Raw genomic sequence first — 18795 nt, 5'->3', positions numbered from 1 at the left:
GGTGCTCCTTCACCCAGACCCTTCGCAGGAACCCTGTCCCTCCAGACTATTTACCAAGACAATGGACACTGGCAGGGCCCTGACGGCTCTGTGCTACCCAAGCGACCCTGCCTGAGGCTGCTGCAGGAAGCAGCACAGCTCGCCTGGCAGGGAGCGTGGCTCAGCCCTCACACTGCTCTGTGCAAAACTGCAGCAGTGAGATTCCTACCAACCACTGCGATGACGCCATCTGTTTCCACTTACGTGCTGGCTTGCAGGAGCAGCTGCAAAGGGCTCCAGAGAGACAATGCTCTCCTCAGTGGACAGGGACTGAACTCTGTTTCCCAGTGCAACACAGTACTTCCCCTCCATGCAAAAGACACACCTGGAAGGCACAGCAGCCCCCAGCTTGGTTTTGCTTAGGCTCTGACGCACACACACACCCACAGGCCACATCCCTGCAGGAACAGAACTGCTCCCAGCAGCCACACCACTGCACTGAATTAGTCCCTGCTCTGCATGGCACCACAGCAGAGGAGGGATTGACTGAGCCATACCCACATCCCTTGGTCTGTCCTCTACAAAAAGAAACTGCTGATGATGAACCAAGATCCCAAAGTTAACAGCTACCAAAGCCTCTTTCTTTCTGTATCAGGGTCCTGCAAGTTCACACTGTGCAAATCAATCTTTATCTAGACTCCTTTTTCATGTATTTATTTCCCCATATACTTGGGGCAAACGGGCATCCACCCCAAAAAGGGGTGAAATAGCAGCATGCGGCAGAGGAATGTTCAGGCTGCTTCTGAAAACAGCATCAGTAGGAGGGAATGGATCAAAGCAGGGGACACTGTGTGTGGGGACGACTAAGGGCGGTATTGGCCCCGTCTGGCTCTTGGACTGAAGGACTCTGCCTTCTCCTTTCCACCTGCTTTAGAAGGGAAGGAGTTCTCTTGCTCAATTTCATGCTTTGAAATAGATTGCTTAATTCTTGGCAAATTGGTTCAGCAACTACCCTTTTCCTGTGGTTGCTGCTTCCTCTCTGGGCGCACACAGCGTTCTTTGGAGCCAGAAGAGACCTCGTGCTCCTCCCAGCCTGCCCTCCCAGGCCCTACAGCTCCCTTTCCTGTGGAAGGGATGGTGTCAGTGGTGAATGGGCAATCATGGCAGAGTGCGTGTCAAGCTCTCCTTCCCACTGAAGTCCTCATCATCTTGCTTAGCAGCAACCAAACAGCTTTCCTGGAGAACAGTGCTCTTTGGCCAGAAGGGACAACATACCAGGACATACCACGGACACCATGTGGCAGCAGGAGCACCCTGGGATACAGCAGTAGTAGCCACCGGTTGGATAAAACTGCCATAGAATCAAAATCACTGAGCATCCAACACAGCTTCACAGAGGGGATTCTTCCCACCGTGATCTTGTCCTGCTGCCTCAGCCCGCGGCCAGCTCCTCAGCCTGTCCCCGGTCTCGCATCCCAGCCACCGCTAGCACTGCGCTGCAGGGGGTTGCTCTCAGTGCCCTGGCAGCAGCTTCTGTGGACACAGCTCTACTGAGCTCTGTGCCAGCACGGCACCAACACTGCAGCCAGAGATGGGACATGCTGGAGAGAGAAGCCCAGGAGACAGCCCAAGCAAAGGAGTTCCCCTCACTTCTTCTCAAACCTGGCACATATTGTTAAGCAATCCCACTCAGCCTGCTCTGTCAAACTCTGCCAGAAATACCTCCCTTAAAAGCCCCAGGTAGAGCACCATTGTCACCTTGGTCTGCTCCAGCCCTGTCCCAGTCCTCCTGGTGCCGCTCCCGGACGTTGCACGTTGCAGGAAATGCATGCAGCCCTACATCACAGCTTCAGGCCACACACAGCCAGGCTGTCAGTGCAGGACTGGAGGTGCAGGAGTCCTGCCTCCCACAGCCACCGAGCAGGGCCGTGCTCGGGCACACGTGACACGTACACAGACCTCCCACCGTGAAGGGAGAGCTGGAGCCCCTGCCACCGGGCTGCGGGTCAGCACTGAGCCGGGGGAGCAGGGCTGGGCACGGAGCGCCGTGTTAGCGCACAGAGCTGACAAACCTCCTGCTGGCAGCAGGGCCTGGTACAAAGGCTCCTTTGTTCCTGACACACGAGTCCATTTCATGCTGCCGCCTGGACACATTAGCGTTATTGTACCCCACAGACACCGGCGAGTGGCACAGCTCGGGGCTCAATGGCTCCTCTGGGGAGGGCACGCAGGAGGCGCAGATGGCAGCGCGCTGCCAAGGGCCAGAGCCCCACCAAGCAGCGAGTGCTGGCACTACAGGTCCTCCATCACCAGCGTGAGCTTTCCTCGGGGCTCCAATGGCACAGAGCCCTTCTCACAGAGGTGGCAGAGCTCCTCCGTCACGCAGCCAGCCACGCTTCCCTGCCTCTGCACTCCAGTGCTATCAGCAGAGCTGGGGGATGCTGAGCAGAGGGGACGGAAAGGCGACATTTTAACACAAAATTCCTACTTATTCACGTACTTACAGATTATTACATCATATACAGGCGACAAGATAGCTCTGCAGCAGGAAGGAGGAAAATGGGACTGTAAACTCTCATCCTTACACTGACACAAATGGCAGGATCTGCCTACAGACCCTGCCCCCAGTGCAAGAGGGAAGAGGGGCAGGGGCAAGTCTCTTGTTCAATCCCAAGAAGAGTTAAATTCTCTCTGTTCGGCAACGGTGGGAGGGAACTTATATCTGGGCAGGAGTCAAGATCCCCTATCTGGGATGAGGCCAAGAGAAAAGCAAATTCCTCTTATCCCCCTTCAGTACTGCCTACCCAGGGCCAGGGAGGTTCCTCTACAATTACACAGATGCAACAGAAGACTGCTTTTATTTTCCCAGCCATAGCCTGCCAAGGCCCAGCATCTCTTCAGCCTGAGTTTGTGCCAGAAGACATCTAGTCTTAAGGGGAAGCGGCTGGACTCCCCCGCATGACTTGAGAGACAGCACTAAGAGGCTGTGCTCACTACAGCATTCAGTCATATTCCAAAGTCCAGGGCTGTGCTCGGCAGGGCAGCTTCAGTAGTCAGGAGGTGCTGGGCTTGCTGGACATCAGCACAGTCCAAGAACTCCAGGCTACAGATGTGCAAGAGAAAATCTTAGTAACCTCAAGAGGAAAAGGAAGAAGGGTCTTTTACCATGTCAGGAAGAATTGTCTGCTAGTTTCTGCATGCAGCATCTGCATGTGCTCTCCTGAGCTCGTTAGCACAGCTCAGCACCCTGCAAGACAGGGCCTAACTTCTCACCAGGAACTGTTCTGATACGTGGTGCTTCCAGCAAGGCCTCTTGCCCATCAGCTCTCTTTGGACTCTGTTCTGCCTTCTCTTCCTTCCTACTTCCTCCTCTTCCACCAGCATTTAGGAAGATGAGAACAGAAAGAAAACACTCCACAGCCGTCCCCACCTCGCACCACACACACACCCTGCAGGGCACAGCCCAGCTGCACCCCTCCCCCAAGCAGCATGGCAGCTCCGCTGGTGCCAGCAGCCCTAAATCCCAGCAAACGGCGAGATGCCAGGACCTAGCAGGGAGAGGTCCTCAGGAGAGAGGAGGGACTGGCACACTGTAGGGCGGGAGATCCCAGCCCACACATGCCAAGAGCACTCAGGGAGTGTGAAGCACCAGGTTCTCCCCACAGCGTCAGCCTCTTGCCTGCAGTGTTGAAACAGCAACATAAGCTGTGGACATATCTCCAAACACTGCTCCACCTCAGAGCTGGAGATGGATGAGGTCACCACCAGTCTGAAATCACTTCCGTTCTCAAGCTGCTTTCAAGTCTGTGCTACAAATAGAAAGAGCGGGATGGGTGGGGAGGGGAAACCCAAATCAACGGAGCATGTTCCCCATTAAGAGCTCAACACTTCATTAATCTCTGACTCCCGGTCAGCTGTCATTTGAACCCTCCACCCTCACCTCCCTCCTTCCCCTCCAAGAGGGAACCTGGCAGGAACACCAGGGAATGGCACGAGCTGCATGGGACTGTGCTTGACCCCTAGCTTCCCAAATCCAAGCCATGCAGAACACTGGGGAGAAATCACAGCTTGGTGCTGCCCGATAAGTTTGGCCACAGTGTTCCACCTTGTGCCCAGCTCCAGCTGCTGACCCTCAGTTGCCTGCACTGCAGCAGCCCATCTCTTTCTCCCCATGCACACACTGTTTGAAGTGATTTGTATTGGTAACTAATCCCATCCAGGCAGCACTGAATGTGAGCCAGGCCACCACATGGGCCACAGTGACAACATATCCAGATCAGGCTGTCCTTAACCCACCACCTCAAGGAACCAGGCTGAGCGAGGAGGATGGAAATTCAGGTCAGCAGCACAGAGCTGTCCTAAGGAAAAGATCCTTGCAACAGCCAAGCTTGGCAAGGAGCAACCAGACTGATTGTTTAGTGGCATCATTTTAAAAACCCATTGACCACAGATGAATCAGTATCTCATTCTTGGAAGCACTGAACTGACCACAGTGCCCAACAGTGCCTCAAACAGTAACAGCCAAGATATATCATGGTCACACTGTTCCCTCCTCTAGGGCCATGATTTTGTCCCCTCACACCAGATTTTGTTCTACAGAGGGAAGCACTGAGGTTTTGCAAGCCCCTTCCAGAATCCCGTGTCTCTCATTACAACAGGAACCACCATGTGCTCGGGGCCATTTTGTGAGCAAATACAGCTGCTGCAACCCATGTGCTGTTTGGACCCTGACCAGCTCCAGCCCGTGCATGAAATGCACATGGCCTTGGCCTTCAGCGTGTGCCAGAGCAGTGACTGGCCAAAGCAACCCTGAGCACGGTAACTTCTCTTTACCATGGAGTAATGGGAGTTGCTGTAAATGCAGTGGATAGAGAAGCAATGGAGATGTCTGTTGTCTGCACAGCTGTAGATCACATGCTACATGTTTCTAGAATTTCCTGCAAGCAGATAAAAGGCTGAAACTCCAGGCCACTTGTGCTGCCAATTCTATGCTAGTTTCTCTAGATCACACAGCATCCCTGGGACTGAACAGTGTGACAGCTGCTCCTAGAGAGCCCACTGTTCCCCAGCCTCTTTCCAGAGGCTCTCTGGATATCAACCAGCCAAAAACACAATAAATGCAAGAGCTTTCTCCCCTGTGGGCTTCAGTCCTTCTAGAAGCAGTTGGCACCAGAGACCTGGGCTGTACTGGTGGGTCTTCTTCAGCACAGATTATGAAAAAATACACTGCGGGACAGACACATTTCAAAAGCAGCACCAGCTTCTCTCTGCCAGTTCTGGCCTCACACCTGTAACTCAGTAAGATGTCAGAAGAAGCCATCAAACATAGTGAGGAGCTGGCTGGGAAGCAGGTAGCCGAGAGACAGGTTACCTTGCCAAGGAGACGAGGGGCCACAGCACTCCTCACCAGCAGCACGTGCTGGCTCCCAGCAGAGCTCCAGCAGCAATGGGCTGAGCAGGGCGCACTTCACACCCCGCTGCCCCAAGGAGCTCCAGCGCACGGAGGAACAGGCTCAAAGACAAAAGTTTGAGCTAAGGGGGTTCCCAAGGCTCAAATGCCTCTGGGAAGCTTCAGCTGCTGTGTGGTTGACTCTACCACAGAGAAGCAGAGCCTCTCCTCCACCAAAGCTGCCTATCTGTAAAAACCATGGCATCCACACAGAAGTGCAGAGATACCATGTCCTGAGCTGCATTTCTGCCACCTCTAAAAACAGAGTGAAATTCTCCCCCGCTGCTAACACCCAAGCCAAACCTGGCTGGGCCAGCAATCATGCCAAGCCCTCGAGGATGCTCAGAGATATTCATGAAGGGTTGTGCTCTTCACTCTGCACCCAGACACCCTGGAGAGCTCTGCACCATGCTGTGTACCAGGAAGAACCCCCAGCACTGTGTGTAGGAGATCTCCCGCTTTCTGTACGCTTCACACTTCTCCAGTGCCCAGCTGCTGTGTGTGTGCAGGAACAGGCATCCATTTTATGTTCGAAGCAGCTGCACATGAATAATCCTGCATACGCTCACGCTCTGACAAAGATTTAATGTATGTTCCTTCTGTTCATTTGAGTGGGTTTTCTGGACATTCACCCAAAATACAGGTAAAAGCCATTCAGACTGAAAGCAAAGGCTTTGCTCAGTGCAGCCTAATAAAGATGAGACTGCCACATTTGAAGAACTCACAGATAAGAGGTTAGCATACAAAAACATGCCTGTATTTTTCCAAATCTATAGGCACATGCATGGACTGCTGAACATTCTGGACAGCAAGATCTGAGGATACAGAAGGGATGCTGTGAACTCATTAATCTATTAAGAGCAACAAAAAGTAACCTAATTCCAGAAAATCTGCCTTCCCAAGCAAACCAGGCTTCTTCTCTGCAAAGGAATTCTACAGACTTACAGACATCAGTTCTCTGGATGACGAAGGTTGTACTCTCCTTTTCCAGAAATACTTAAACTATACAAACTGTTCCCCTTGGAGCAGATCCTGTTTCACTGTTTACACAGAGCTAGAATTGGATTTTAAAGGTGAAAGCGCCCACTCCCAAACTGCAGGGAGCCCAGTGAGAACAGATGTTCTTCAGACAAACAGCTGCTCCATTGCACTTCTCTCAACCACCCTTGATTTCATCTGCAAGGCAAGAATGTCCTCAATTATCAATACAGCAAAAGGTAAGAGGAGATGTGCAATAGAAAAGCTTACAAGAGCTTTTCATCCTGTGACAAGTGTAGGTGAAGTGGGGAGAAGCACATGGGATGCAGAAGCATCCAACCTCAGGGTACAGCCTATGCTCTGCAGTCCAGAATTTCTCTTCCGAGGAGTGGATTGCAGTCAGTGACATGCTCCTGAAGAGCACATCCGCACAAGCAAGGTCCTGAACCTAAGCACAAAGAAAATTCCAGCCCTAACAGGCTCGCAGTCTGAACTATATAACAAAACTAACAGGCCAGCACATCAGAAACGTACAAAATAACTACACTTCACTTCTCCAGGTATATGGAATTGGGTACATGTGGGGCAGGGACAAGGAAGATCGATCCTTTCAAAACCATTTTCTAATGCTATGGCTCTCACTGGTTTTTTTTGAGGCAGAGATGAAAGGGCCATTCAGAGCAGCCTGGAGCCTCCTGCAGTATTTTCCTAGTTACTTTCCTCGGCCAACCCCGTTCCTGAACCTAATCCCTGGACCGCAGCACATGAAAGGGAACTGTAAGGCTGGCACCAGGTGTGTGAATTCCTCAGCGGCAGCTTGCTCGTGGACACGGTGAGAGCTCGTGCTACACAGCAGCTGCGAGCAGCTAACGCAGCGGTGGGCAGAGCAGCGGCAGGCAGCTCACCAAGGCCGCATCTGTTAACGACGGGGGTCCCTAGCCCCTCTCAGCTTCAAAAGGCTCGGGCACTTTCATCCATATTCAAAGAAAGCTGGCGGCAGGTTTGGATTACTGCAAGCTGCCCAGAAGATTTGCCTTTAAAATAACTGTATTTGACTGCAGCCTTAGTGGAGAAGCTGACGTTTCATCCTATTGTCCTTCATCTCCACGTCATCCCAGACCAGAGGAGCATGCCAGCCCCTCGGCTGATCCGGAACATGTCGACAGCCTCAGAGGCACCATGAGTGGGATCACTGGCGCTGGGCAGCCCACAGCTCTGGGCACACAATGCCCAGCTGCCGGGCAGCCCTGGAGAGCCCTTTACACACACCACCCCCATCCAAACACTGAAGAACGCTGCTGAGCCTCAAGCCCCCTAGTGCTTAGTCCTAGCAACAAGAACATCAGAGCTGCTTTTATGCTCTTCCCACAAAAGCATGGGTTTAGAGCCCGATTCTGCCATGTTGGCCAATGTCACCAGTGCTAACTCAGCATAAAACAACAGCAACCCAGTTTGACCAGGACAGACCGGGAATACTGTTACTGTTCCACCAAATCTCAGGGATGGTACTTTCTACCAGATTTCAGAGGCATTTTTCCTCTCTCATTATCAAAAATCATAGCCTTAGGAAGAAACCTTAGCACAGAGCTGTCCATCTCCTACAATCCATTTAAGTCCTAAATCTTGCAGAGATTAAGGAAGCACATTCTGAAACATATTGCCCCATTCCACCCATAAACTTTTCCACTTTGAGGTAATGATTTCTTCCCCCAAAACTGAGTCACAAAGCAACCGCAAAAGGATAGTGCCCCACGCTGAATAACTTATGTCACTGTATCAGCAACACGGCCCAACCACACAGAACAAACTAGGTTCTTGATAGCATCTGTTCTTTGCAGATAACATTACTGCAGCGCTGCTCTTACTGCTATTTCAGTCTTCATTTCCACTATAATGAAATGCTTATCCAATCAGAGCCATCAATATAATTGCACTTGCCCCACACCAAAATCGTTAGCAGTGACTCACTAATACAGTCCTGATCTGAAGGAACAGCTAAATGTAAAACCCTCACTCCTGTGCATTTTGTTCAATGGTATTGTTGATTTCATTGTTGTTGTTTTTTCTGGGCTCCACCCAAACATGACAAGAATGGTAAATTAAAGGAGATGCAAGATGGGAGATATTCATGGAACAGGCACTGGAAGAGTGGAGCTCCTGGAAATGTCGCCTTTGAGGTGATTATAATGGATTTCTAGAAGTTGGAGAAATGAAATCAAACTGAAGAAGATATTAGACGAGACAAAGTCATTTGACTGTAAATGCTGTGGTTGTTGGACACACAAAGCACAGCAATACCCAACGTTAGAAGGAACTCAGAAGCAACGAGGTGGAAAAATTGCATTTACTAAATTGTGCTTTCCTGCCAGGCGGTTGCCTCACACGAGAAGAAACGGAAGCAGCTACACGGGCAGGGACACGGCTCCGTCCCCGCGGCCGTCCTACAGCTCCAGCAGCATCACGCCTCAGGCTGCACAGAGCGAGCAGATCCCGCAGCCTGCAGAGATGAAAAGGGGAAACAAAATCTGCAGTGCGAGGATTGCTGACCGCCTGCGCTGCTGAGGGCCAGGGCCAGGGCCAGGACAGAGGGGCTCTGGTGCTATGGGCGCACAGTCAAGTCAGCGGTGTCAGGCCTAACTCACGGCCCAGACTTACGAAATTTTGATAGAATTCTTCTCTGATGCAATTTTGCCCTATGCAAGGAAATCAGTTTTTCTTTTCAGGCTCATTTATAAACCACTGCTTTAGGAATACGAAGCGAGATCTGTTTTCTCTGGCGTAGGAAAGGCACAACCGGCCTACTGGTGCAGCACGCTAGCCAAGAGGTGGGTGCACACCTCAGGCTTTTTTGAAAAATAATAAAGAAAGAAAAGTAGGCTCTTTTGCATTAAGGGAAGTCGTAAACCCCCAAGAAACAGGCTCTGCATGCCAGATGTGCACAGGTCCCCACAAATTATCTCAGCCCTTGGTATACAAAAGGGGATGTCCAAGGAAGCAAGAGCAGGGCCTCACCCAGGCGATTCCAGGGCACCCGCTGTGGGTAACGTCACGACGGACAGGAGCGGAGCTCTTCAAAATGCCCACCACTGCGCTGCGAGCTGCACCCGGCCAGGACACGCTTCAGTACCAAACGCGTCCAAGAGGAGGATGCAGCGCAAAACAGCATACATGAACGAACATCTACACACTTTGCAGAGAAAAATAAGATGGTTCCTGAAGCTTTCAGACCAACAAGCCTCGCGATGTCCCTCGTTAGCGATCCCACGCACGCCCTGCACTGCTGCTACATGAAGGACAACTCCGGTAACACCATCACTTGTTTACCAAGAGAACAATTCCGCTATTGACCAACACCTGCCCATGACACTGCGACCACAGGAGGAGCGGGGAGATGTTCAAATGACACTGGCCATTCAAACGGGGCAGCGGAACGCCTGGCACTGGCCAGAGCCTCTGAGCAGCTGCTGTGGAGTGGCCCTACCAGCTCAAACAGAAAAGCTTTCACTGACATTAATGAGGGCTGCTGAAAATAATGCCATCACACAGCTACGAGATGGCACGCAGCCTTGCTGTGCGAGGACCAGCAGGCCGAATAGAGCAGGCACTGAGGAGGAGGAACACCAAGCTCCATCCAGTTGGTTTGGCTTCATTTACATTCCTGTGAAATCAAATGGTGTGAGCTCATGTGGTGGGGCAGGCCAGGCAACGCTTATCCGAGTGGCAAGGACACACTCCTGCTCCCCAAAAACACATTCTGCCCACAGGAGTGGTGCTTCAGAGGATCCCAAACAGATCAGAGTGACAGTACTGAGGTGTATGTACAAAACCTACCTCTGGCTTTCTCGCCTCTGCAGCAGCCCCAGGGTTTCTGGCAGACTAGAGCAGAGCACTCAGCTGCTCCGTGGACCTGGAGTCCTTCCCAAGCATGTGCCAGGATTAACTGCCCAGAATAAGCACCGAGTCCTGTTAAATAACTGTCTGCTCTAATACCTGCTTCCCTCATAAATACACACTTTGTCAAGTGCTCCTTTCAAGGGAAGGAGAGTTCTTGAAAGTAAGCAGACAAATGGCAAAGTATTAAACTCAGGAGCAAGGCACGAGCAGCTTCCCTTCCAACGTGCTCCATCCAGCTAAGGGAGCCGGAGCACTGCCCCAGCCACGGTGCGGGAGCCATCAACGCAGGGATGCACATGCAGCCTCTGGGAGAGAAGAGATGCTCTCAGACAGCATCCCCCCCTCTTACTGCTGTGATCACACACTTGCTCATCTCAGTACTGCACCATCACAGAAGCAGGACTTTGCTGCAAGCCATTCCCCAGAAACCAGGGCAAATACCAGCTCCAGAGGCTGTGATGCTCCTTCCATTGCTGCCTCACCAGCTCCTCTGAGCAGCTCAGAGAATCTATAGCATCCTAAGGGCCATAAACATCTCTGCTGTTTTTTACAGCAGGCCTTTGGGCAAAGGGAAATTACTCTTGGTCCAGATAGGCATCTCCAATTCTACACTCACAGCACTTCACACCATTTAACACTCAGTGCAGAGACTCAGGAGAGCTTTAAACTACGCAGAGCCAGCGGGACAACACGGGCAGGCTGACAGCAGACATTCAGCTTTGTGACTCAAGTTTCACCTGGATATGTAATTTATGTAGTGTGTAATTTATTTTAAAAGTGGAGGTAAGAGACTTCACGTGTGTGCATCATGGCAAGAATGAGCTCAGCATAGCAGGCAGGGTTCGAACAGTTTCCATGCTGAGAGAATAGCCAGGAGACATTACAAATTGCTGAAAGTGAAGTGATTTGTCTGGGAAGTGATCTTAAAAATAACGGTAATGCAAACTAAAGCAGGGAAAGGCCTGCTCTTTGCGTGCTCACATAGCTCAGGGGTCTGCAAGGCAAAATGGAACAGTCACAGCAGCGCAGATCACAGCTGTATCCATGGGCTTTGCCTCACAGAAAGCAGAAGGAAGACATCAAGCCCTCGAAGCCTCTTTTCCCACAAGCCCAGTGGATCTTTTCTTCCCCTCCCTCGCTTCTGCACCGAGAATATCCAGAGGTCAGCAGGCTGAGCTGGCTCCCCGTGGCCCGGCTCCAGCAGCCAGCACTCATGCTCCTGCGGTTTATTTGCTAGGACTGCACTCCCAGCTCCCGGTTCCCAAGCCAGAAGTCATTCCAGGGGAGCAGCAGCAGCTGCCCCGGGCGGGGTCAGGCAGAGGCAGGCCATCCCAGGGCTCCGCGCACACCCTGGATGCTCTTGATAACGAGCTTCAAAACAAACAGGGCACTCCCAAAGTTCCCAGGAAGAGCAAAGATCTGAGCCGAACAAAGCTGGCAAGCAAAGGAGTGTGGCTCCGAGCAGATGCGCAGTACAGCGCTGGAGGACCGGGGTGGGCCAGCCACCAGGCTGCTCCCGTCTCCCCAGCATTAACCTCAGGGTGAGAGCTCCAGCACTGGCACAGGCTCTTCTGCTGTCAGCTAGTGCAGCTGTGCAGAGAAGCAGCCCAAGAAGTGCGAGAACAGCCAGAGCTAAACTCTAGTCAAGGGCTTCCCACCTCTGACCGACTTACAGCTCCACTGGCGACCGGCTCACACCTCACAGACCCCACCATGAGCATGAAGCACAGCGTGAGATCCCCAGCACCTCATGCTGCCATGCACAGCAACTGAGGGCTGCCCAGCTGCAACCAGCAGGGTGCCTGCCACCTCAAGCATCCCTGAACTATAGCTACATCTTCTTCAAGAAATGAACTCCAGACTTCTCTTTAAAAAAAAAGAGAAACAACATTTTTTTTGGACTTCAGGAGTAGACAGTTGTACTAAAGCTAAACAATTCGCCTCCCCCTCTTGGCATTACAGCCTTGCAGATGCTTGTGCAGGGTTTCACTTCCTCTTCAGCTCCTCTCGGCCAACATTGAGCCAAGCTTTGCTGCAGCCCTGGGCACGCTCCCCTGCCAGCCCTGTGACAGTGCTCGGGGTAACAGACCCACGGGCAGGGGCTGGGAGCGACAGCCCAGGGGAAGGCGCTGCAGAGCCTAGAGCTAAGTGTGAGCAAGCTGTAACATTTTAATTAATGCACTGGAAATGCACTCATACAAGAGGGGGGGAATAAAGAATACTAATCCATTCAGCCCTCAAGACATCGAGGACTCTTCACTTGAGTTGGGAGCAACAAAAGATCTCCTTTGCTTTCCACAGTCCAGCCACTCTGGGCAGCACCACAGACACAAATCGTTCCTGCCAGCACTCAGCACCACCTTCCACTACTCATTTAAACAGCATTCATGGGATACCAAGTCGTGGATGAACAGCAGCACGCATACTGACGAGAAGCACATGTTCTGGGATCTGATCCCAGCTCTTCTGATGCACCACACACAAATCCAGCTTCTGAACATCACTGTGGGAACACAACGACTGCTAACTTCTTCACAGCTCCAGGGACGATTCTGTGGGACAAAAGGAACGCATAACAGCAGACAAACATTCTTCCTGTGCTTCGAGGCTAACCGCACTGCAGACATACACACACAGGCAAAATCCAGCCCGCATGGAGTTATTCCAGCATGCTATGAAACAACTTGCATAAGCTTCATGGAACTCTGAAGTCACACAGCGTGTCTATCAGAGATGTCATACATTTCCTTCTTGAGAACTGGAGGAATATTCTGCGAGATATCACAGCCCAAGGAAATCTCTGTCTGGGGCAGGAAGGGGATGAAGACCTACTGCTGGTCAGGCAAGAAGCTGTGAAGGTAGGCAAGGAAGGTGCCCTTCACTTCACACGCTGCTATCCAGAAAAAAAGTAGCCCAGAAATCACTTGAGCTGGAAGAGAAACAAGAGAGAAACCCTCCTGGCTGAGTTAACAGTTATCTCAGCAAGAAGTGCTTGAAGTATCCAAGATGGGGCAGAGCTCTCCAGGCTTGGATTTGGTGCACGCGGGCTCTGTCTGGCAGCAGCACAGTTACAGCAGCTACCACTGCAGCTGCGGGGTGACCCAAAGCTGCTGGGGAAACCCCTCGGGCTGAACATTTAAAACTCATTTAGCAAAGCTCCAAAGACCCACGGCAGGGACCCAACCTGGCCCAGCACAGTGAGCAGCCAGCTGGCTGAACGCACAGCCCCCAGCACGCCCACTGTATGGGGTATTTAACAACCAGCAACTTAGACCCACGCTGAGGGTGGATGCGTGTGCTCCAGAAGACACTGAACTCCCTTGTTGCTTCTCTGCTCAAAGGGTGGGACAGGACTGGTATAACACATTAAATTTATTTCCTACTACAATAGCCATGCAAAGAACAGGATCCACGTGAAGCTAGTATCATTTCTGAGAGCATTAGGAGCTTGTAAGAGACTCCGGGGCTTTGGAGGCTTGAAAGTATCCAGGGACTGGGTTTCTCCTTATTTAGATGGCAGCAACGCTTTTGCCTCTGCAATTATGAACCGCCTTTCGTAACGTCCCAGCACGACGCAACCCAGCAGCTGAGCAACAGTGTCACAAGTCTCTTGGGGTTAAACGACGGTTGCTAACTCTTCGCTAGCATCAGGCCCCAACATCTGTCACACACTGGCTAACGTGCCCGAAACGGCCCTGCACAATTCACACAAGAACAGCAGAATTTTGGACTCGCATGTAAGTAGCCAAGCAGTTCATGGAAATTCAAGGGACAAAAATCCCCGCTCAAGGGACACCTCCTTTTCATAAACTGCATATTGCTAGTAGCACTGAGCAGGCTGAACCTCTCCCCTGCCCTGTGCTGACGACCATTTTACCCATTTGGAGCATAAATAATTGAAGAGCGAGAACAGCGGCAGCAGGAGGCAGGCTGTGCCCAGCTCTCCAGCAGTTCTGTTTCTCTAAGTAGCCATGTGCTGACCTGCTTTTACAGTCCTTTTCCAAGAAGCCAAGCAGAAAAAAGAAGGAAAAAATATTTAAAAGAAGCCAAAGCGCCCAGGATGGAGCTCACCTCCTGAGCCCAGAATAATCCATCTATGGGACACGGGGCCGCCTGCAGCAGGGCTGGTTAGATAGAGGCAGGGCAGGAAGCCACGGGGCTGAGCCCCAGGACCTGCTGCAGTCCCACCCGGCTCTGGACACGCTGTGCTGAGCACTGAGCCCCTGCCCAGTCTGGAGGGCAAGGAACCAACACTGCCTTTTGAATTTGGCTTTAAAAAAAAAAAAATGAATAAGACACTCAAGGCTTTATACAGAGAAGTAAAAGCTTCCACCCCAACGCTATGTCTGGCCAAGATACACTGGGACAACAGAAAAACAAGCAGAGATGTGCTGCTTTAAGTGTTTCCAGTATCTACCTCTAGAGCCTGTGACTAACGCACGGCTCCCTTTCTGGCAGGCATGTCTCAGGAGCCAGGATGTAAGACCAAGGCTGGAAAACACATCGGTTGGAAGAGACTTTAGCATGGAGAGTCAAAGTGAAGCAGCCTCACCCAGGGCAATCTGCAGCAGTGGGAGACAATCCAGCTGTGGTGAAATATCCCCCACGCCAGCTGCAAACATAAAACCTTGCTTCCTGCTAGCAAAAACACCCTCACCACAACCCACTCCATTCGAATGGATACAGATTGTGTCAGACTTGTGCACAGGAACAGATCCCTACTGCCCCTCCCAATGACTCAAAGAGTCACAACTATAAAATCACAGCGTTAACCCTGAGAAGTGCACTCTGCTGTCTTCCAACTTCCATGTGTTCCTGCACAAGCACAGGTACAAACAAGCAGAACTTTCCCCAAGTCTCAAGATCACAAAAGCAGTTCTTTTAAGGAAAATGCTTAAACGGAAGATAAAAATGTAAAAATGCTGCAGACATCTAACACAGGTAGGAGCCCTCCAAGCTGCTCCAGCACAGACTTGGTCACAATTCCATAAAGACCAGGAACTGCCCAGAAGCAAGCTGCTGTACATCTGAACCTATCACTCACGCAGTACATTTCATCATCTACTACACAAAACTCAGCTAATCAATTGTCATCACATACACGTCTACACAGAGATCAAGGGTGGCATTAAGGTCATCCTCACCAAGCTCAGGACACGGGAGTCACCGCTCCTCCTGCTCTGCTCTCCGTCACGATGCCCTGCCCGCACCGCAGCGCTGCTGGATGCACCACACAGCACCCAGGAACGCCTCGGTACCTCTGCGCTACGCAGGGCACGGCCCTCAGAGCAGCTCACACAGTTCTCGTGAGCCCCTCTGGGTTCTTCTCACCATAAAAGGAGAAGGCCGTGGCTCAGTACCGGCTAACGGGGAAGTGGGGGATTTCCACCTGCCAAAGCTATCTGAGAAGGCAGGACTGGGTTGAAGGTTGGCCTGAAATTGATGCTCTATTTTAGCATAGCTGCCATTTTAGACAGGAGAGGTCTCTGCTTTTGTAATATCTACTGTTCCAGGAACAATGAAAATCTCCCAGTTTTGTTGTTGTTTTTTCCCTAAGGAATACTAAAAGCTATACATTTTGAATCTCAAAAACAGACAAAAAGGCAACAAATTCAGGAGTTCTCGGTGCCTGGGTTCACACTGACAGCATTTTTTCAGCCAAACAACCATTTGCACAGCATCTTCCTGAAATACAGTACCTCCATGTATCTGTTTTACTGAGGAGCAGACCGCTTCAAAATATGCTTAAGGGGAGAAAAGGACCAAGCTGAACACAAGAGGCACAGCCCTGTAATTTCAAACCCACTGAAAGAACTGGATCCACCAGATCGCCTCTGCTCCCACACCCAAACAGCTCTGGGAGTTGATGGGGTGGAGAGATCAACTTGGGAAGGAGGTGCTCCCATCCCGCTGACCTAAAGAGGAAGAAAGACTTCAGAAAGCATTAGAGACACGAGCCTGAGTGAGCAGGAGCCAGATCCAGCAACATGGCAAGGTCACACCCCAAACAAACGCACCAACGTGGAACAGGAGGCATGTTCTGCAGGAGCGTGCCAGGAGGCTCCAGTTTGTCGAGGTACTTAGGAGGTTTCACCTGCACTCCCACAGCAACACCTTGGGCTTCGGCAGCGTCCATCAGCTGCACTTGCCCTTTTAGGTTCTCGAGTCAAAAGAGTATTCTGACAGAGTGCTCCATTTCCCTTACACGCATTCTGTTCTTCAGTACACGGCTGTTAGCAGCTGCTCGTCTGCCTCCCATGCCCCACCAGGAGAATCTCCCATAAGAGTGCTCCCGTTGAATCCCTAGGAGAGAAGCCAACTCAGCTGGAGCAGTGCTGCAGTGAGGAGCTTGGTCTCACCAAGCAAGCTGCTGTACAGCTTCAGATCAGAAACTGGTTTTCCTGGCCCAGGGTCCTAAACCACAACCCTTCCCCTTGGAAAGGTGGATGGAGACCAGGACTAAAACTCCACTGACATCAATGGCAAGCGAGTTCGGCGCCAAATGTGAGCTGACATCAGAAGAGGAAAATGTGGGAAAACTGGGAATCAGGGAGATGGAGAAAATCCTGTTGTTTTCTCTTCATAAAAGCCAGCATTTGGGAGTCAAACCCAGACATCAGAGACCCTTGGCCCCAGACAACGCGTCAGCCCCAGCCACGCTATGAAGGAAGATGAACACAAATTCTCTGACACCACATCGTTCCTTTATTTGTACTCAGCAAATCATTAATACTCTCAAGATGTTACCGAAAGCTATGCTACTTACATGCAATTTATTGTTCCGCCCATGCTTAGCTCTTTTATATGATATATATTTTATTTTTTTTAACGCTTCTGGCAAGAATTGCAGCTTCAGTAAGCCTTTCAAATTGGTACCTGCTGCCAGATGCATGCGGATCGGCACAAGGTAGCACAGAAAGAAAATCCCTGCTCTCGAACAATACAGACATCATTTGTGCTCCTGCACGCTCGCTCACGTTTCAGCAGATTGCTTTGTATGCACAGCTCGGTTTGCCTCCGCCACCCGAAGGAACACAGCCGGCACAGACCCGCAATCCACCAGGCTTTGTCAGACCAGACCTGCTCGCTGCTCAGCACGGCAGCAAACCTCTGACACGGTGCGGCAGGGCTCCGGCCGCCCTCACCCACGGAGTGACAAAGGCCTTCAGGAATTACATAGTATCTAGAACCAAGTACTCTGCCTTCCTCGCTTCCCACCCCGGGGAAGGAGCAGAAAGGAGCTATACACGTACCTGCTTCGCTCTTTGTTTCAAAACAAATAAGCTAAAGAGCAGCATGGTGTTTTGGATCACGAATCTCCCTTTCGGTTCACAGTTTACACTGACTTTTTTCCCTACAAATTCAGAACACCGCCTAGATTGTTTCCTCCAGAAATACAACAAGAATTGGAATAATGGCAATATATTAACAACTAACTACATAATACCGGCAAAAAATACAGCAGTTTAGGAAAAAACGCACCCGATAAAGCCCCATTATCCTACTGCCACTAGGTTTACTTTGTTCTCTCACTGCAAGCAGCAGCTCCCAAAAACGCACAGGTACCTTCTCGGCGTCCATGCCTGCATTATAGGCGAGCACCATTCCCGGCAGGGCCGGGCGAACGCCCCAGGTGCTGCACAACGCGCTTGCTGCTGCGGCCCGGGAAGGCTGCGCGGTACCACTGCCCCGCTCGGGACGACGTTTGCTCGGCGAGGAAGCGGAACCAGAAACGAGCACGAGCCAGGCGAGGCCGGGGGCTTCTCCCCGCCACAAGGCAGCGTTAGCGGCCACCTCCAGCCCCACCCTCGCGGGACGGCGTCTCCGAGCCCGGGTACGGCGGGCCGCCTACATCACGGGGACGGACCGCACGGCGCTCCGCTGCTTCCCGCTTACGCAGACGTTCAATCTCCGCAGAGAAAAAAATCTTCCCGTAAAACGCCCCGAACGCCTCCAAATACCGAACGGTGAGCCAAGAAACCTGCCGATGTCACCCGATTGCATCACCCCCACGTCCCAGCGCTCACGGCCGCGCGGCGCGGAGCCCCGCTCCCTCCCGCAGCACGGGCAGCGCCGCGCAGCTCCGCCGATGCCGAAACGCCTCCCGCAGCCCCCGGGCCGCCTTCCTCCATCCGAGCCTACGCGACACACCCAAAGGCACCGGAGAAATAAAGAAAGAAACCAAATCGGGGGCGACGCAGCGAGCGGAACGCCCGTTTCCCGGATGCACGCGGCGGAGCGGCTCGCACGGAGCCCACCTACCTGCTTCTCCTCTGCGGGGCGGGAGCGGGAGCGGGGCGGCGAGGGCGGGATGCCCGCGGAGGAAGCCGGCGTCGGGAAGAGAAAAAGAAAAGAGACCGAGGCGTGAGGGCTGCGGCGGGCCCCGGGGCGGAGCGGCCGCGCGTCCCCGCCGCCTCACCTGGGTTGAGCGGCTTGCTCTTGTAGCGCGTGCCGGTGCTCATGGTGCCGGCCCTGCCCGGCCGGGAGCGCGGCGC

The 18795-nt window shown here is 52.2% G+C and overlaps 1 protein-coding gene across 4 annotated transcripts in view; it reads right to left on the bottom strand.

Moving 5' to 3' along the window:
* The window catches only part of SEPT5 (septin 5), a 34376-nt gene extending 15581 nt beyond the window's left edge, over positions 1–18795 (bottom strand). Inside the window, exons 1-2 of one of the 4 annotated variants that reach the window (XM_021413341.1) lie at positions 18720–18795; positions 18563–18573 (exon numbers count right to left, since the gene is read on the bottom strand). In XM_021413341.1, coding sequence (XP_021269016.1) covers positions 18563–18573; positions 18720–18762 — 54 coding nt within the window. In that variant the 5' untranslated portion in view covers positions 18763–18795. Of the gene's footprint in view, positions 1–1737; positions 1862–15444; positions 15580–17866; positions 18044–18562; positions 18574–18719 lie in introns of those variants that run through there. The other 3 variants (XM_021413342.1, XM_021413344.1, XM_021413339.1) reach the window with 3 other exon arrangements.

The sequence above is a fragment of the Numida meleagris genome, chromosome 14 (genome assembly GCF_002078875.1).
Source record: "Numida meleagris isolate 19003 breed g44 Domestic line chromosome 14, NumMel1.0, whole genome shotgun sequence".
NCBI classification, from domain to species: Eukaryota; Metazoa; Chordata; class Aves; order Galliformes; family Numididae; genus Numida; species Numida meleagris.
The sequence above is the reverse complement of the archived record's forward strand: the minus strand, read 5'-3'. Positions and strand labels throughout refer to the sequence as shown.